Source organism: Hesperophylax consimilis, chromosome 4 (genome assembly GCF_061612785.1).
Source record: "Hesperophylax consimilis isolate HC1 chromosome 4, BYU_Hcon_1.0, whole genome shotgun sequence".
NCBI classification, from domain to species: Eukaryota; Metazoa; Arthropoda; class Insecta; order Trichoptera; family Limnephilidae; genus Hesperophylax; species Hesperophylax consimilis.
This window is the reverse complement of record NC_142839.1, coordinates 31,210,812-31,231,762: the sequence shown is the minus strand read 5'-3', so window position 1 is coordinate 31,231,762 and position 20,951 is coordinate 31,210,812. Positions and strand designations below refer to the sequence as shown.

General features: G+C 35.5%; 2 protein-coding genes across 2 annotated transcripts; one reads left to right on the top strand and one right to left on the bottom strand.

The window, feature by feature from the left end:
• Positions 1 to 469: 469 nt before the first annotated feature.
• nop5 (nop5 ribonucleoprotein) lies at positions 470 to 4,315 on the top strand. The gene is made up of 5 exons (XM_089631403.1): positions 470 to 695; positions 911 to 987; positions 1,682 to 2,830; positions 2,946 to 3,033; positions 3,956 to 4,315. Exons 1-5 carry the CDS (start codon positions 651 to 653, stop codon positions 4,160 to 4,162), a joined length of 1,566 nt encoding a protein of 521 aa, XP_089487529.1. The 5' UTR covers positions 470 to 650; the 3' UTR covers positions 4,163 to 4,315.
• A 6,502-nt stretch (positions 4,316 to 10,817) lies between these two features.
• On the bottom strand, positions 10,818 to 19,538 carry LOC149424535 (uncharacterized). Its single transcript, XM_089651673.1, has 2 exons — positions 19,469 to 19,538; positions 10,818 to 19,179 (listed from the first exon to the last, which is right to left on the bottom strand). The coding sequence occupies exon 2, from the start codon at positions 19,100 to 19,102 to the stop codon at positions 12,650 to 12,652; it is 6,453 nt and encodes a 2,150-aa protein (XP_089507799.1). The 5' UTR covers positions 19,103 to 19,179; positions 19,469 to 19,538; the 3' UTR covers positions 10,818 to 12,649.
• Between the last annotated feature and the right edge of the window lie 1,413 nt (positions 19,539 to 20,951).

The window sequence follows — 20,951 nt, the reverse complement described above, 5'->3', positions numbered from 1 at the left end:
CACACCTACCTAAATTTCTATTGATTTCGTTATAAAGCTACTGATCTACCGATATTCACAGAAATCTACTGAAAAAAATATTTGAAGATCTGCCGAAACTTTTGAAAATGTACCGAAAATTTGAAAATCTACCGAAATTTATAAAAATCTACATACGTCAGCGAAGAGATTCTGAATGATAGGCAATTTAATTTCATATTTCAAATCATTTTTGGCAGAAACTCTCTAATTCCCCCCCTCCCCCTCATGGAATCGAAAAAATATGGAATTCAGTGCTGAGTGAGCACTTAATTGAGTGAGCACTCACACAAATCCATTCTGAAATTCTACCGATTTGCGAATCTAATCTACCGATATTTTTCACCCAAATATACCGATTTTAATTTTCGCGGTATGGCATCACTGCATTAGTGGTATTTGCACGCCAGATCGAGCCACTATCTACGTATCTACTCAAAATCAAAATTCCATAGATCTACTTTCGGCTTTCGGCGGATTTGGCATGAGCACATCGTGTTCTCCATAACCTCAAATTTCATACGGTGTCCCACAGTTTAGTTATTGGATGGATTTTTAAATATTAACGTAAATGACGCCTATAAACGTTTAATTGGATAGTATTGTGATAAGTGAATAAATAAGCACTCAAGATGCTTATTTTATTTGAAACGCCGGCAGGCTATGCTATATTTAAGGTATGTGTTAACTATATTTTGTTTACCACGTGTTTTTCCAATAATCTTACAATAATGTCATTTTAAAACTAAGGAGTTATAATGTTTTTGGACCTAAATTTCCTTGTTTGTACTGTGGTGTGACTATCGTAAGTTGAAATAATTTTATACTAAATTATTCTCTCAATATTTTCACGTGTTTGTAATCGTTTTCTAATAAATTATTCTCCTTTCAGTTACTCGATGAGTTAAAATTGGCTGAAGTTGATAATCTTTACGAAGATTTTGAGACGCCAGAAAAGGCGAGTAAGGTGTAAGTAACCTATTTTATCAAAATTATAATCCCTAAAACCACTGTTTTTTCATACGGGTAGTTGTGAATTTTATTGTGCAACCCATGCAGAAAGTCTTGGGAATTTGTTGTCATCGTTCAAAAATAAATAAATAAATGTTTATTCCATTTTTTATTATAAAACCTTGTAGCCTTTCTCTAATAATTAATTGATAAAAGAGTATACTTAGTTGGATAATAACCATTTTGTTGTTAAATGGTAAAAAAATGCATTGTTCAATCTATGTAAAAAAACTAAGGACGGGTTGTTTCGGAGAATTTGAACAATTCATCAAATTTCAACATTCATTTTCAAGTTCTGTGAAAGATTTTTTCAAGTTCTGTTTTTATTTCAGTTTTGTCAAGTAACTAGCCTACAATGATATAATAACAGAACTTGAATAGGACTTTCACAGAACCCGAAAATGAACGTTGAACTTTGATGAATTGTTCAAATTCTCCGAAACAACCCGTCCTAAATAAATGATTATTAAAAAAAAGTAAATGATTATTAAAAAAATAAATTGGTGCAAACAGTATACCAAAAGATGACAGGTTTTCCCTAATAATAACTATTTTAGATAATTGTCTTGTGATGTTTGAAACCTGTAGTCTGTTTCAGGTTAACCTTTTAAGTATAACACTAGATTATAACTGATAACTGCTTTATTTTTAGGGTTAAGCTCAAACATTTCGAAAAGTTTGGTGACACAACTGAAGCTTTGTCTGCAACTACAGCAGCAATTGAAGGAAAACTTTCTAAAACTTTGAAAAAACTCTTGAAAAACTACAAAAATGACGATATTCAAGAACAACTTCTCGTAGCTGATTCGAAGCTAGGAAGCGCAATTAAAGATAAGCTAAACTTGCAATGCGTCTCCAACACGGGTGTCCAGGAGCTCATGAGATGCATGAGGTCCCAGCTGGACAGTCTACTGGTCGGGCTTCCCAAGAAGGAGATGACAGCGATGGCTCTCGGTCTGGCACATTCCCTTTCAAGATACAAATTGAAATTCTCTCCCGACAAAATCGACACCATGATTGTGCAAGCTCAGTGTTTACTGGATGATTTAGATAAAGAATTAAATAATTATATAATGAGATGTAGAGAGTGGTACGGCTGGCATTTCCCCGAGCTCGGTAAGCTGATCACTGATAACATTTCTTATGTTAAGACAGTAAAGCTTGTCGGAACCAGGGATCACGCCATCAAGACTGATCTCTCGGATATCTTACCCGAAGAAGACGAAGAGAAGGTCAAGGAAGCCGCCGAGGTGTCCATGGGAACGGAGATCTCCGACGATGACATCATGAACATTCAGAACCTCTGCGATGAGATCATTAACATTAGCGAATACAGATCCCACCTCTCCGACTACCTCAAGGCCCGCATGATGGCCATGGCCCCCAACCTCTCAGTGCTGGTGGGAGAACACATCGGTGCCAGACTCATCTCTAGAGCTGGATCTCTGATGAATCTTGCCAAGCACCCCGCCTCCACTGTCCAGATCCTCGGTGCAGAGAAAGCGCTGTTCAGAGCGCTGAAAACTCGCAAACAAACTCCTAAATATGGTATCATTTACCATGCTCAACTCATTGGGCAATCCAGTACAAAGAATAAGGGTAAGATGTCCAGAATGCTGGCAGCCAAGGCGGCCCTGGCAACCAGAGTCGACGCTTTTGGTGAAGATGGATCCTTCGATCTGGGAGCAGAACACAAAGTCAAGTTGGAAGCTCGTCTGCGGTTACTCGAAGAAGGAAACATGCGAGCCATCAGCGGAACAGGAAAAGCCAAAGCTAAATTTGACAAGTACCATGGCGTGAGGTAAATATATTTTCTTAACTGTTTCTATCCTTTCATACCTAAAAACAAATTATTACTTATTCGCTTTCATTCTTTGCCTATAGTTTGTTACATTTATCTGTTATCTTCTCCCTAGTGAAATCAAGCAATATCCCGCTGCGGCAGACTCAACCACCACCAAATTTAAAGATGATCCTGATGCAGCCGAGGAAGAAGATATTAAGGTTTGCTGAACTCTGTTATTTTATAAATATGTCTTGCATTGGCTTCTGAACACTTTGCATTTGTGTAATACCATGGAATAAAGATGATCACACGAAATGCCATGTGGGCGTGTTTCGAGATCCAAAGGTTAGACCAATCTTTGCTTAAGTTTCATATGCAGATCTGTGTTTCACCATCGTTATATAAAATTCAGATGGAATGGCGATGTACTATGTCAGGCAAGTGCGCAACTAAATGAGTTGGAACCACAAGGTACATTTTTTCCATTCAAAATGTATATAGAAGACATCTCTAATGTTCTTTATTCTATGGGTAATGCAGATTCAACTTCTAAAGCTCATAATTTTTATAAGAAATACATCCTATTTTTTCATAATACATCCTATTTTTTTTAATTTATTGATATTTATACTTGGTATTTTTGTTTTCATAAAAAGGTGCATAATTTAATTCTTCTGTGGTTAACTTCTAGATTTGAATATAAAGTGTGGTGTTTTCCTCTTTCTAACACTGTTAGATCATATTTCTCACCACCAAAGTTACCAAGACAACGATTTCTGTGAGACCGTATGGCTAGCATTACACTTGTAAGTTTTTTCGTAAATTTACGACTTCTAGCCAATGGGCATCTTGCATTTTGAAAATCCAATGCGCCCATTGGCTAGAAGTCGTAAATTTACGAAAAAACTTACAAGTGTAATGCTAGCCTATGAGTTGTTTGCAAAAGCAAACTAATTAGCCTGAAGGCTTAATATAAATTACATGTATAACACAAAAACAAAAAAATTAATAATGCTACTTGTCTGTGGAATGTATCACCAATGTAAAACAGAATCAAGTATAATGTAAATAATAAAACTGTAAATGCTTTAAAAAAATGTAAGGAACAATATTTAAATTGCAAGTTTCCTTTTATTTCAGCCATTTGTAAAATCCGAAACAGACAGTGTTAAGAAAGAAAAGAAGAAGGCCAAGAAAAGGAAATCTGAAGTGACGGATGAACCAATGGACGTCAGCGTGAAGGAAGAGGACGCAGAAGAGGCGAGTACGAGCGTCAAGTTGGAAGAAGATACTCCCAAGAAGAAGAAGAAATCGAAAAAGAATAAGAAAGATAAAGATGATGAATAAGTGTGTGATATATCTAATTGAATGAAAGGTGAACATTGGATGTGTAGAGAGGTATGGCTACAGAATCCACATAGAAACTCATTTTTGATATACGTATGAACTTATTTGAATCACTTATATTGAATAAATCTATAATTTTACTTATTTCTTATTGTGTTGTTTCATTTTACTAATTCCTTTTCTAAAGATCATGGTTTCTGTCTACATCTATGGTGGTAGTTTGTAATCTATACAGTGTCCGGAAACTCTTAATACAAGCGGGAAACTGGTGAATCTACAAAAACAATGCTATACAAATTATCCCATTATTATTAAATATGACGTGCCTTCACCAGTTTGCCAAAATCGATTACAAATTTTGTGGTATAACTTTTTTGATTTGAGCTTTCGGTTCATCATCAAATCTGGTCTGAAGGTAGAGTTTTTTTAGGTCAAATTTCAAATAAATCCTTATCTAATATCACCTGTTCGACATATTTCAAATGCTTCGAAGCATGGACCCAGCTCTCAGTTTTTCAACTGAAAAATATCAAGATATTGAAAATAAAGTTTTTCTGGGTTCTCTATTAATGCAGATTTACCAGTTTCCTGTTGGTACCACGATTTTCCGGATACCGTGTGTGTTAATGCTCTGGTGAAATTTAAATTTGACTCGCTCTCCTATATTTTACGCAGCGATAAGGTTGTTATATACAAAATATATTATCACACTGCTATGCATCACATGATACGCACTCCGTCTCGTCTGTACTGTGCTACTGGAATGAAAAAGAGTACATATCACATGACCCTCTAGACTGCTCCGTGGCGACATGTGAAGGAAAAATAATAAAGGGTGCGGCTAGGGAAAATGGTGCACATTGAGGACATAGAACTTTGAAATTAAAATATAAAATTTTCCATAGGGCCCCAAACTCCAGCTAGGTGCTAAACACATTGAGGACACAGGACTTGGAAAAAATATTTGACATTATTATTTAGGTAGAAAATATTACTTGTGCAATGATGGAGGACTTAGCTAGCATTAGATTGAACTCGCGAAGGCAGGGGGAGAATCCGACGCATTTATCCACTGATATGTTTTTAACGGTGACTGGATAACCCCCTCAAAATGACAATTCAACACGCCTATAAAAAGTGCTATAAAGTTATGAAACAAAATGTATTTACAAAATACATGTACAAAATGTATATAATGTATTTAATCTAGTTTTGTTCATGCAATTTTTTTATCTAGACCCCCAAGGGCCCCTTGGTTATGTTTGCTGACTGCCTTTTGAGTGTTAATCCGCCCTTGCTAGCCATCCCCTCTCTCCCGATATGAAAATATTGTGAAAACTCACTTCATTAGAGGTGGGACGGCTCAGCCCCTGAACACCTCATTTCAGTATTTTTTATTTATGTTTATTTAGGAAACACAGTTAAATATATAAATTCATTTTACATATTATATGGGATGTGTGGGATTGCATTTACTTCCCCACATTCTGGAATAAAGAATTTATTATTAATAATAATGATTGTAGATATAAAATAAACTAGTAAAGTTCCATTGAAAAAGATAATAATAATATTTGCTTGATAGCGCCGTTTTTGTGAAAAATCACCTCAAGGCTGCTGTAAAAATATATTTCTTAAATAATTAATACTAGAACTAGTGGCTTATATCTAATGACTTACAACTAAGGCCTATAACTACTATCTTAATGACATGTAGGAACTTACTTAGATGATACTTATAAATCTAAACTAAACATGAAGCAGAACAAGACACAGAAAAATAAAAAGACAGCTGGGAATCGAACCCAGAATCTCTTGTCGTGACAGGTGACAAAAGTCAATACGCTGTCCTAGTTCTTGTATGTTCAATACACCTTTTTTTGCAAAACTGAGTTATGAATGCCAATATGTTCACTAGTCTAGTGCACATTTTAATGAACTTCAAAAAAAACAATTTTTTTGGTTTATAAGTGACCCACGGAACAATGTTTTAGTTCTCATTTTTGTTCAAACTCCCGGATATTGAACATTCAAACTAGAGGTGAGTCGTACTAGCTCTTCTTGGTACTTGGAACAATTGGTACAAGTATGAATAAATACCTAGTCCAAATACCTGTTCCCTAGTATTTCACTTGCTCATTACATGGGGGGGGGATTGTTAGAGAATTTCTAAAAAAGTAATACCTGCAAAAAAATGTGATTCCCACAACAACTTTTCAAATCCATTATGGGGGGGGGGGGGGGGGGGGGGGGGGGGGTTGCTAGAGGATTTCAATTTCAATGGAGCAAAATAAAATAAATTTTTAAAACTTTATTTATTTCTCTCCCAACGAACCGGTTTCGGAGATTCTCATCTTACCTAACCTAATTAATTTGATAAATGAGTCTTAGCACGGAAAACTTGCTACCTAAATAAGAGGCCCCAAGAACTGTCATCCCATACAACGAAAGCGAATTTTCATTTTATAATGAAAATTAGAATGTTTAAATTTAAATTTCCCAAATGCAGATTGCCTTTTATAGTAATTAAGGTGAAACAAAAGGACGACACAGTGCTACTAATAAACATGGACGGAAATAAACAACATGGCCAACACAGATACATCAATGAACTAAAAGAAGTGGTTTGACATAAATTTACTACTTAACACTGTGTTTAAAAAAAAATTATTATATACAATTCTGCATAAAAAACAAGGAAAACTAAAGAAAAATAAATTATAATCTACTCTAAGCAAATACACAACAACATAATAATATCTGCAATATCTTGTGTTTAGTGATAGAAAGCCAAACAGAAATAAAATATCTATACATTACAGTAGACAAATTAATGGATAAAATCGTCCACACACATTAACGTACTCAAAGACAGAGTGAGGAAACTAAGATACATCATAGATTCAAAAAAATAATAATTAAAAAATAATTCCACTTAAATCATATAGGTTCATTATTTATTCATCAGAACTTCTGTTTAAAGAATTTAAAGTCAGAAAACTAAATGCATTATTTTTATATCACGTAATTTTACAAATTTACAAAGAAAATAGTCTAAATAAAACTGCACCTTTAAAAATAATAGAAAACCCAGATAAACATCAACTCTCACAACTCGAAAAAGTAATTAAAAAAACAGTGCAATTCAACTATAAATATCTTGGAGTGAATTTTTTTAATACATTATCAGAAAGTATTAGAAATAACAATAAACATTTTAAATACCACCTTAAAAATACACTGAAAATATAAACAGAATACTAATAGTAAAAATAACGAACATAATATTACACCCCCACATACACAAGCCAAGCTTTATTATGGTGGTGCATCTTAACAACAAAGATTTTAAATGCCAACAAAGAACACAGTGAAAATATTTTTTTATAAAGCCCTAATATTTTATTTCTAGATGGCGCCACTTTCGTTCACAGTTCGCACAAGATAGCTTCCAATTTTCGAAAGCGAGAAATAATACATTAGCCGTGCACTAATTATGTGCACTAGGTAGGAAGCGCCCGGCCGGACCTCGTCTCCGGCGATGCTTTTGTACTCTTGCTAAAACCTTTTTTAACTGGTGGACGCATACTGTCGGAATTTATTGACAATACCAGTCGAGATCGCGCTGATCGCGATCTACTAAATTCAGTATCATATCCTTTCTCGCTTACTCACCTACATAAGAAGAGTGTTTCCCTAATATTCAAAGATTAGGGAAACACTCTTCTTATGTAAGCGAGTAACGAGATGCCTATACATATGCCCCGCCCTCGGTATGAATACGCGAGACGCAAGACTAGCGAGACGCGTAAGACGTCCAATACTCGCAAGACGTGCAATACTCGCAAGACTCGCAAGACGTCCAATACTCGCAAGACGTGCAATACTCGCAAGACGTACAATACTCGCAAGACGTGCAATACTCGCAAGACGCGCAAGACTCGCAAGACGCGCAATACTTAAGAACAAATACTAAGTACGAAAGTCTCTTTGAAATATCTGTTCCAAACATCTGTTCTAGTAAATACGCTTCACCTCTAATTCAAACACTCAACGTTATGAATATACAGTGAAACCTCTATCTATCGTTCCTCGAATAATCGTTTTCCCGGATGTATCATTTATTTCTTCTAGTCCGAAATCATTTCATACAAAAATAGATTGCATCGATCGTTTCTATGTCCACCATTTTCCCGCATTCATCGTAGGAATTACGTCGCGTATTTGATATATTTTGTCTATGTTTAAACGGCGCCAGACGGTACTCGTTACGATGCGCGAAACTTTTGAGAGAGAAAGAGAAAGAATAACAGTTTGTCACCGCCATCAGTCGCTAGTTGTCGTCAGTTGTCGCTAGATACCCGAACTTAGTGGAGTGTTTGCAGTTATCCTTTTGAGCTTTTAAACTATCTTCGAAATGAGCCGTTTGATGAAAAAAGTACGTTCTCTTACGTACGAAAAAAACCCCGCTGAAAAACGCGTCGATATAGCCAAGCGTTTAGGAATCGCGGCATCCACGTTAAATTCTATTTTCTTGAAAAAAAACGAAATTCGGGAGCAAATTCAAAAGTGCGGAAAATCTTCGAAAACTAGAAAAACCAGTAAAGAATCAAAGTTTAGCGAACTGGAGAAAATTCTTATCTCTTGGTACCAATTTTGACAAATTTTAACAATTTTGTTACTTTCGACGACAATATTCTAACTTGTGGGATAGAAACTATCGAAAGCTTGTGTGACGCAAGATTGACGGAGACAACAGAAGAGGTCGATATTGATGAAGAGGAGCCGCTGCCTGTACCTTCATTTTCAGAAGCATGCACCCTCTTTGAAAGATTGAAAACTTTCTACTACGCACACTCAATATCTGATGCCGAAAAAAATATCATTTGCAAAGCTGAAAATATGCTGTTGACTTGCGGAAATAAAACAGTAAAAAAACAAATGTCGATGAAAGATTATGTATTTACAATGCAATAAATTTAAAAAAAAAATTGGTTCTGTTTAGCTTTGTATTTTTTAAAATAAATACATTTATTTACATCTAAAACTTATTTTCTTCTTATAATTTTAATCTACCAACGGTTATGCAGATTGGGAGGACGGTAACTTTACTGGATCGTATCTCCTTGTGTTTTGTCCTCTTAATCCCGCATTCATTGTTTCCCCGCATTCATCGTTTATTTCGATAGGTCCCTTTAAAACCAATAGATAGAGGTTTCACTGTAATATATTTTTTAAAGTTCATAGATATTTGTTCAACATCCCGCCGAACGTTGAGGTCTTGAATGTTCAATCTCCACTTTCGACCAATCGGGAGACGGCTAGTTAAAATGAGCGGCCATGTTGATTTTTAGCTGTTTTCTAACAACTAAATTGTTTCACTGAAAATACGTTTAATTGCGAATATATACTGTTATTGAACTGAAAAATGACTTCACCGACTCTAGAATCAATAAACCTTAGACCAGTAGCTCAAATAGAAAGGTAAGTCATAAATTGATGTCATTTATAGGCTTTTCAGCATATTTTACATGTACTTCTTTAATTTGCTAGGCAAATATACAGGATGCTTCATTTATTATTTATTTATTTACACCCTTAGGGCTTTTACCTAAAATGAGTCTTAATAAATTATATTAGTGCATTAAAACTTATTTTTATTTAAGAAATACAACAAAAGAGCCAGGTCATGGAAATGTGCAAGAAGTCGACTGCCCTCATAGTCTGATTAAAAGACATCTACGACACATATTTAGTCCGTTATCACTTCTGAGATCGCTGATGAAAATGAAGTCCAAATCTTTCAATTTTGAACTCATTATAGTCGTATATTCGTGTATTGTGAGGCTGAAGGTAGTGTGGAGGGGAAGGAGATGGAGAGGTGAAAGGAGAAGAGAGAAGGTAAGTGAGTACCTATTCAGATCTGGTCAACAAACCTGTATATACAATTTACCACTAATTGGCTAATTGAACAAAAAATACCTCAAACTTATGGGAGCCGAATTGTTCAATCTCCAAACAATATGTTCAATATCCAAAATAATCATTCATAATTTTCAAGCCATGTTCAACGTCCACCTTTAAAGTCATAATATGGGCATATTATTGCTTCAATCTTCGAAAAATGATCTTTAAACATTTCCTGTTACACATATGTATAAAACGAAATGACCAAAATCGAGAATTTTTTAGAATTTGCCTGTAAAAACAAAAAAAATGTCTCCTGTAAAATTTGCTAAATGGTCTATTGAACATAAGAGCACTAAGGCAGCGAATAGGCATCCCATATAAATAAAAATCGGATATGTTTATCCGGGACACTATCTAGGTCACAAACCAATTTGATTAGAAACTTTGTAACCATTCAAAAAGGTAGCTGACAAAAATATGGGAAAAATTAGTGCAAGATGATATTTTTAATTCTGAATCTGAAATATGAGATCGACCCAATAAAATAGGTCCCAATGGTCGAGTGGCAGACCCCTGTTCCGGTAAGACAAGAGATCCTGGGTTCTATTTGATCATTATCTTTTTATTTTTCTGTGTCTTGCTCCGTTTCATTTTTCGTTTATATTTATTAGTATTATCTTCTTTACATGATATATTACATTGATGGATATAACCTTCAAAATAAGTTAAAGAAAAAGCTGTTGAGAATAAAAAATGTTTTAAAAAATTGAAATTTTTTAGTTTGATAATTACAGTACATATATGATAGAGATTTCATATTTATGACAAATAGAAAACAAAAGAGGATATAAAAAGCAAAGAGTTCACAAAAATACCAATTTTCTACGTATTTGACTTTTTACATAAGTATGAGTAGACTTACATTTTATTGGTCATTATTTAAAAGATATGATATTAAAGCCTTTTTGTACCTAGCTTCTGTGCAGTTAAACAGATCCGCTACATCTGCGTACCTATTACTAATTTCATGTAATCTAGGTACAAGCGAGTGTTTGAAATGCTCAGTCCTGGAATTGTTACAATTACAGGGTTTTAGAACGAGTAGCTCTTATGGGTACATGAAATTCAATGAGGTTAATTAAATCAAGTCTGTCAACACTACCATTTACAATTTTGAACATAAATTTTATGTCAGATATAATTCTTCGATCTGAGAGTTTTAGTAAATTAGATTTTTTCATTAATTAGTAATTACAGTTTATACTTTCAATGGTATTACCGAATTTAAAATTAATGTGTCTTAGGAAATTGTGTTGAATTTTTTCTACTGAATCTGAATGTATTTTATAATGCATTCAGCAAGTAACAAGCATTTCCTTATTGTTAATTTGCGTTTATGTGAGATATAAAGTTTACAGTCGAAAATGATGCCCAGGTCATTAATTTCTTCGACAGAGGTAAGGTTTGAGTTATTAAGTTCATATGAATAAATAATTGGTTTACTTATTTTGTAAAATCTTATTGAATGACACTTATTGATAAAATTTATTAAGAGTGCACCCATTAATTATCCTGTTAAAGTTATTTTGTAGACAGATATGATATTTAAATAGTAATTTAGAGAAGGTCTCTGAATTTTCCTACTCGTTGAAGAGGAACATGGTTCAGGTGGCAAGTATGAATGATTGGGTGACTTATGTGAAAATGTTATCGCATTACATTTACTTATATTTAGAAATAATTGATTTTCTAATACATTTACATTAATATCTTATAATTTTTTACAATCATCTACTGAGCTGAATATTTTCATATCGTTAGCGTAAAATCAGAATGACTGATGCCGTGTTTGATGTCATTGAAATACAAAGTAAAAAGCAGGTACCCTAAATGGGAACCCTGGAGATACCCCCGAGAGAATGGTTATTATCTGCGATTTGTAATCTTTTAGGGCAACAGTTTGCAATTTTTATTTTTAATGTAAGATGAGAACCATCCATTTCCATTCATACCAAATTTTTCGACTTTATTTGAGAGTGTATCAAGATTCACCTTGTACGAGTACCTCATACAAACTCATTCTGATATTGTACCCAACACTAGTTGGGTGGGGGGGGTAAACTGTTAGGACACAATCAAGTTTTACTACAGATATAAGAGTTTACTAAATTGCACATTAAGGACGGGTTGTTTCGGAGAATTTGAACAATTCATCAAATTTTAATGTTGATTTTCAAGTTCTATGAAGGATTTTTTCAAGTTCTGTTTTTATTTCAGTTCTGTCAAGCAACTAGCCTATAATGATATACTATCAGAACCTGAATAGGACTTTCACAGATCCCGAAAATGAACGTTGAAATGTGATGAATTGTTCAAATTCTCCGAAACAACCCGTCCTAAGTGTATGGCACTCCATAATTTTTTTCAGTACAGTGATTTAGCTGCACCAGTAATATTATATATGTTGCTCGATTTTCAAAACAGTCTTTGCTAAAAGAAAATTAAGACAATAAATTTGTGCTATCATCGTTTAGCATTTTCTGTTGTGACTGGTGTATCCAACATAACAACATAGATTTAAAATTGGGTTGATTTTAAAATTCCTATTATCAATCGGACAACAGCTTTATTTCCATGGTCAATAGCAACTTGAAGTGGTGTTCTGTTCTGCATATCTCTTGATTTGAGGATGGGTCCAAAATGCACCTGATTCTCTACTGACAACAGGAGCTGAGTATCTCCCCTCTCCGCACATAAAAATAGTTCCCAGGCTAACTCTAAAAGTTCAGTTATATCGACATTGTGTGAATATTCCAGGGGCGTGAGGTTATTGCTTCTGTCCGCGTGGTTGTAGCATGAACCGTGATTTAGCAAACATTTCACAATGTCAATAGACCCCAACTTAGCAGCGATGTGCAAAGCTGTGGCTCCTTCCACTGCCGTTTTAGCATTGATGAATTGGTTGTATGAGTTGGGTTTTGTTTGTCTTACATTCTTCAACAGGATTCGGACAATATCCACACAACCTTGAGTAGTAGCGGCATGCAGCGCGGTGTCATACTCGGTAGTGGAGGCACTAGCATCAGCCCCGTTTTTAAGTAGTAGTACAACTATATCTGTGTGTCCGGCTCTAGTGGCACAGTACAACGGTCTTCTCCCTTCAGTGTCTGCAGTATTAACATCAGATCCATTTTGTATTAAACTAGAAACTTGGGCAACATCCCCCTGAGTGACGGCATTCATCAAATCTAGATCACATTTTGGAAGACTTTTAATTTGTGCTGCATATAAATTTTGGATACTTTCTGGAAATACAGAATTCCTCATTGTGTAACTGGTTCCCGGGATGATAGCTTTTTCATTGGACTCTGGCTCAGGAGTTTTTACAGTATCATTATTTTTTTGTTCTAGGATATTGAATTTAGTTGTAATATTTTTTGTTTTCTTGTTATGCTCTTCCAAAATCTGTTCCAATTTGTCTACTTCAGGGAAATTATTTTCCATTGCAACAGTCAAAAGTTTTTTTCCATCTGGGGTGCTCCCAGCCTTTAGTATTACCTCAATCATTTGTTCATCCTTTTCCAAATCTTTAATTAAAGTAAAATCACAGCTTTGTACTTTTCTGAAGGATGCAGTCACTACTTGCAGTAAATCTATGATATTGTTCTGCTTTGCAACACCTAATGGAGTCTTCCCATTGTCAGCCTTGATATTGAATTTTGCACCCTTCTTCAGCAATGATTTTACAATCCCCAAATGAGAATGTTTCGATGCGTAATGAAGAGGGGCATTCCCCCCCTTTCCAATAACATTAGGATTAGCTTTGTTTGTCAGTAAAATATTACTAACCTCTTCAAAACCCTCCCGGGAAGCAATATGTAGAAGTGTAGAATTATCTGAATTCTTGACATCCAAATATTTATTATATTTTCCAACTAATATTTTTAATGATGAGATGTTATTTCTTTCAACAGCTTTAAATAATTTTTCAATGGATTGTAGTGTTTCTTTAATGTCTTGATTTTCAGCCAAATCACAAGGTTTTTCACCATTGATATTCATGCTGTCAAAAATGGCACCGCTGCATAATAATACATTCACAACCTCCTTGTGTCCACGTAGGGCAGAAAGATGGATCGGTAGCATGTTATCTGTATCAGCAGCATTAACTTTAGCACCTTTGTCTATCAAGTACTGGGCTATGGAAGCCTGTCCTCCTAGAGCAGAGTAGTGTAGCAGTGTTTGATTATTTTCACCCACATCATCAATTCTCATCCCAATCTCCAAGAAGAACTCCAACATGTTCTGGTGGCCTCGACTAGCCGCTATGTGGATTGGTTTTGAACCAGATAAGTTCTTAGCATCTATATCTGCACCCCGTTTTTGCAGATGTTTAACAACATCAATATTACCGGATTGAACGGCAATGTGCAACACCGTCCAGTTATTGTTGCCTCTGTTATTTATTTTAACTTCTTGGTATTCTAATAAAAGATCGATGTACGTTATGTGAGAATTAAAAACTGCCAGTTCTAACGGTGTCCTATTTTTTATATCTTTGCTATCCGGTTTGGCTCCGTGTGATAATAGATGTTTTACAATTTCAGGATTATTCTTAGAAACAGCCACATGAAGTGGTAATGAATCAAGAAGTATGGGATTGACAATGGCTCCTTTTTTTAACAAGATGCTGACAAACTCTGTGTGACCATTCCTTATTGCAAGTAATAATGGTGTAATTGTAGCATTACTGAGAGTTGTGTAATCTGAGTCAACTTTCATACCTTTTTCTATCAGCATTCTGCCTATATTCCACTCACCATTTATGGCAGCTCTGTGTAAGAGATTTAATTGTTCATGATCTTGGACATTGAGGTCGATGTCTTTGTGTTTTAGCAGAGCTTCAACTATTGTTTTGTGTCCCGCAAGTACGGCAGATTTCAAAGGAGCTCCACCTGCAGCATTAACATCTGCCTCTTTTGCTATCAAGATGTCTAGTAGTTCCTTATTGTTATACCGTGCTGCATAGCATAATACAGTATTGCCTTGTTTATCTAATGAGTCAACAATAGCACCAAGTTTCAACAATATCTTAACAACTTCCTTGTGATTTCCAGCCGCAGCCAGATGTAATGGTGTAGCGCCTCCTTCAGTTACAGCATGCACATTAGCATTATTTTTGAGCAAAGCTTCCACCATTCTGATATGCCCGAAATGAGATGCCAGATGCAAAGCTGTTATCTTGTGCATGCCGCTTGAGTTAGCATCCGCTTTATATTTTAACAAAAGTTGAACAGTTTTCTCATTACATATTGTTTTACCTAATGCTTTGTGCAACGGTGTGAAGCCATTAACATCTCTTGAATGAATTAAGCTGGCTTTGCTTTTGATTAAAGTTGCTGAAATTGCTTCATGTCCTTCGAGAGCGCTAAAATGCAGAGGTGTATAACCATCGGCAGCTACAGAATCTACACTGGCTCCTGCATCAAGCAAGATTTTTACGCATTCTTGGTGTCCATTTTGTGCAGCCATGTGCAATGGTGTCAGTAGAAGTGAACTTTGTGTATCTATTCCAATTCCTCTTTCAACTAAATTCCTCACAGTGAAAGCTTGACCATACATAGCACCGTAGTGTAATGCTGTTACACCGTATACATCTTTTTCATTTAAGTGAGCACCATTCTGTAACAGCAGATGGACAATATCGTCATAACCTTCCCTCGCTGCAATGAGAAGTGGAGATGTACGATTGAGCCTTCTAGCATTGACATTAGCTTTGTTTTGTAATAGAAGCTCAACTATTACTTTATAGCCATTAGCAACAGCCAAGTGTAATGGTGTGCTGTTACATGTCATATCACGCACAGTATTCAAAGCACCATGATCCAAAAGAATCTTCACTATCTCTTCATGGCAGTTTACAACGGCGAAAATTAGTGGAGTGCAACCATTTGATGTCTTATGGTTAATTTTAGCACCGTTTTCTATAAGTATTTTTACAACTTCTGTGTGACCACTACTTGCAGCTAAGTGCAGGGGTTGTGCACCTTTCAAAGATTTTACATTAATATCAGCTCCATTATTTAGCAAGTACCGGACCAATTCTGGATACCCGTAATCTGCAGCTACATGAAGATATGTAAAACCTCTCATTTCAATATCATCTTTTAATGTCATATTTTTTTCCAGGAGAAGTATGACCACATCTAAATTATTGTGAGCCACTGCATAATGTAGGGGTGAATTACCTCTTTTGTCTCTGATAGTGGTATCGGATCCGAGAGATAACAATGTCTCAACCGTTATCTTGTGTCCACTTTGCGAAGCGAGGTGAAGTGGCGTGTTACCAATTTTATCAACTTCATTGACTCCAAAACCAAGTTCTTCCACTAAGAATTTTACAATAATATCTCTTCCAAAGGTTGCCGCAATATGCAGTGGAGTTCGACCATTAATATCCGTGACAAAAGTATTCTGAATGTTTTTTGTAAAAAATACAAAAGTTTCAATGTTTGGCCCTTGGGCAGCAATATGTAGCATAGTGGTCAAATCTATTGATTTTCTTGAATATGCATCAGCTCCTTTCGTGATACTTGCTTTCAAATCCTCAATGTTTCCTTCAATCAAAGCTTTGCACATGTCTTCTTGTATATTGATTACATTCAAACCCCTTTCATACTTCTGTATTAATAGTTCAACATCATGCTTAAAAACAATGCCTTTTTTATTGTCAGTTAATGCAAGTTTATTTTCAGTAAGGTTCAGTGCATTCAATATCACAGCAGACCAAGGATCAGTTAGCAATATGTCTACTAGGGCATTCTTATGTGCCAAATGGTTTCTAAAACATGCCCCGGTCAATAAAGGCATATTATCATCAAGATAAAGTATGTTGTTGGGGAGTTGGTCCAAACATTCTTTTGCTAGTGTCATAATATCCAGCAAAAGCGTCTCCATGACAAATCTGTTGTCATTATTGTTGAACTTAAGAAGTACATTATTTATTCCAACGCATCCAACAAGTTCTCTGAGTTCAGTTAGGTTCAGCATAAGTTGTTTACTGATTATTTCATTGGTATTTATGGTTGCAATGCTTCTTCTTTTGTTTTTTTCTCCATGATATTTTTCCAACTGTTCGCTATATTTATCAATCCACCTTATGTTACATTTTTCGTAAGAAGCAATATGAACAATTTTAATAATGAGGAATAGAATTTCCGAAGCAATTTCGGTTCTAATTCTGAGTTCTACGCTGCAAAAGAAACTTTTTAACAGATCAATTACTAAATTCAATGTTTTTAAATCAATGTAATGTTCTTGCGATGTGAGATTATCCAGGATTAGGGTAGCTACAAATCTCCGTGTATTAACAGTATTGTCAATGGTTCTCGTTCGACTTATTTTACTCATTGGATTAAAAACCTCAAATTTGAAGAAATCAATAGCATTCACAAAGTCTTGTTGAACCATTTTATGTGTTGATTTATTTTTGTTCAGGACATTTGTTATTTCTGTTAAAAGTTCATTCTCAAAAGGGGTTTTTTCAACCACTTTAATACTTATTTCTTCTATAAGACTTTCGATTTGTGTATATTCTGTAATGGTTGGATTTCTTTGCGTCAATAATTCTTCAACACTACAATCCAAACTTTGAAAGATGTTCACAATTTCTTCAATATAATCAAGGTCGTCACTTTTAATAATTTCTTTCAACATAAATTTTAATTTTTCAATTTTCTTGGATGAATTGTTATTGAATATGACTGTCCCAATCTTTTGAATATCAATTTGAATGTTGTAGTATAATATAGAATAATCTGTTTCTGTATTGTCTGGGAGAGTGTGTACATGTGAAATAGAATCACGAAGTTTAGTTAGGATTTTCCTCGTTTCTTTTGGAACTGCCAGCAGCAGCAGACGGCTTGCAGCCGCGGAGAGTTTGGGGCTGTACAGTGTATTCTTCAAATGCTCTCCCATCACCTGCAGAGCTCTTTTGATGGTCAACTGACCTAATCTCGTTGCAGAGTCTGCCAGCAAGGCTGCATCTATGTATGTTTTCATAATGTCTAGTGAATATATATCTCTAATCTCCTGAAAATCATCATACAAATGTTGGGTTTGTGGGTATTTTTTTTTTATGTCGGCTACAACAATGCTACGGCTTTGGTTGACTTTTCTACAAAGTTTCTGAACACCTAAAAGCCGGATTTGTTTCTCTAAACTTTGGAGCACTTTTGCAAACTGTTTAAGCTCCTCTAGTAACTTGCCTTTCCTCAGAACGGTCAAGAAGAAAATGTTGATTTCTTGGATCTTGGTGTGGGCGGAAATAAAGCATATGAGGCAGAATTCAATTTCTTCCCACGGCAAGTTATTGTAAGTAGACATTAATTTTTGCTTTAGTATGTGGATATTTTTAGCTATAAACTTAGCCATGTATATAAATTTTTCATCTACTTCCCTTTGCGAATATTCCGTTGAGAGTGTATTGATATTTTTCACAAGCAGTTGGACCCTTTCTAGGATATCAGTACAGGAATTGGGCAATTCCTCTCCTTTTGAGAAGAACCGCAGACCCATCAATTTGTATTGAACAAAAAATTCCATTCTACTGGAAATGAAGACATTCTTCAGATTTAAATCCATGTAAGACATAGAGAGAAGTTGTTCCAATAGCTCAGGTTGAGTTAAGGAGCTGAGAAGTGTTTGGAGGAGTTGCACATTGCTGGAGCGGATTGCATAATATACGGCATTGTGTCCTTGGTCATCCTGGATACACCAAGAGGGGCAACTACTGGCTCCTTCATCACCTTTATGGCTGTCTAGGTATTGCAAACTGGCATCCTTGCTTAATAGGAACTTCAGAATGTCAGGCCGATTTTGCTTGCAAGCTAAGGTTATTAAGTTATGAATGTTCAACAATGGTTGGTTTTCTTGTGTCTGTATCCAATGACGGGCTTGGACCAAACTCTTCACTTTAATGTCGTTCCCACCTGCCACCGCTTCAGAAATCTCTTCCAGTAGACACTCCATAACACTCGCTACACCACCCAATGACCGCAATGACTGGCAATGACCCGACTCAGTACACTTAAGAATTAGACCGGGATCTGAAAGCATCGGAATGGTCTTTAGAAATACAACCCATTATATTATATTTGAGGTCATTTTCACAATTTCTTGCACCAGACAAAAACATAATAATGATATGTTATTTATTTTCACTTTCTTTCGTACGTAAGAAATAAATCGGCGTGATAGACGCTAAAAATGTGAAGCGCTGTTTACATAAATAAACCAATCACGCTGTTTACTTCTCGAGATACTCATATCAGTCACATATAGCATCAACTATCTATATCTCACATCGCAATAACAATTTATAGGTACATCACAAACCTGTTGCTACATGTAGCCATTGATGTATATGTAGCTGTCAAACCATGAAACCATTGTGTCAAACATTGCGTGATCTATCTATGCTTGCATCTGATTACCCACATGTGAGTGGTATATGGAGTAATAATGACCCATACCATTATGATGTTGAATTGGGTAAACAAAATGCTAATAAAATATTTGTTTTCCTACTTTCAGCCTTTGAACATGAGAAGGCATTCATCAATTCCTCAAAAAAAAAATCAGCAACTCGAAAGTTTTTTTTGTTTTTGGTTTTAGGCATTTCACCCTGAAAAGAGTGCTTTGCAACTCGAAAGTTTTTATCTACAAATCTCTGTGTGTCTCTGTGATTATTTTCGAGAAATGATAATGTTTATGAAAACTATTCTGGAATTATTACTGGCTTTCTACCGGGCTTTAAAATTCGCGAAGATCGGTGATAGTACTAGACGTAGGCACCATGTAATCTATTAGAAGGTTTCAAGTTTCAAAAGTTGTTTTTGCTACTCTGTGCGTAATAATAATACATTACAAAGTTATAGTTGTATCGTCCCCAAAGCTGCACAATTCAACTGACATCTATGAATGAATGGTCTAAGTTAGTTCCAAATAATCATTTGTTTGCCGTGGCAACTATTCTTTTCATTTTCTGTCAATAGATGTCTCAATGCATTGTGTTTGATATTTCGTCATGATTTCGTCGTTCGGCCATGACAAAGATGCATTTAGTTATAAAATCTTTCCAGCTATCTTTCAGATTCAGCGTAGGCAGAATAAAAATAGATTTGCTGATCATTAGTGTAGCGATGAGAATAAAGTAAAAATGATTCGAATAGGATTGTGATATCTATGATTCTAAATTCTAGTAATACAGAGCAGGGGTTCCAGCATCGAAAGCTGCGATACTCCAGAGGTGGGGTTACAAAAGAGGAGTTTTTACCTCCCGCTCGTACAAAGTGGGTTGGACCAGAAGTTAGATTTTAGCCAATGTGTGAATTCCCCACCCAGTAGGTACCTAGGTATCTACAAATGTATTTTCCTGTCTTTCGATAAAGGACTTTGAAATCAGGTTAATTAAATCTACGCAATTTATTGTTTGATTATGTACCTATAATGTTTTAGATTGTAGATAATATCTGATTAGATAGGTAGGTACCTACTTACGTAGTTGGTACTCGAACACCCTGTTCAAATAAAACTTTGGTGAAAGCAAATTTATTTCAATCGACCTGTAATCCTACCTAATAACATTTGATTAGGTATTTATCTACATCTCTACTTGCCTATAATCACCCTCACAGTGGCGTACTCAGAGTTTTTTTATCAGGGTAGGCAGCAGGGGCGTATCTAACGGTCAGCATTTCAGCAAATGCTGACTGCTCTCCCCCTGCTGGAACCCTCCGGGGCCCTGCAGTTCTGTCTTTATCCTATGGGCACGCGGAGCACGAGCCCAGGGTCTCCGGCCTGAGGGGGCCACGGAACT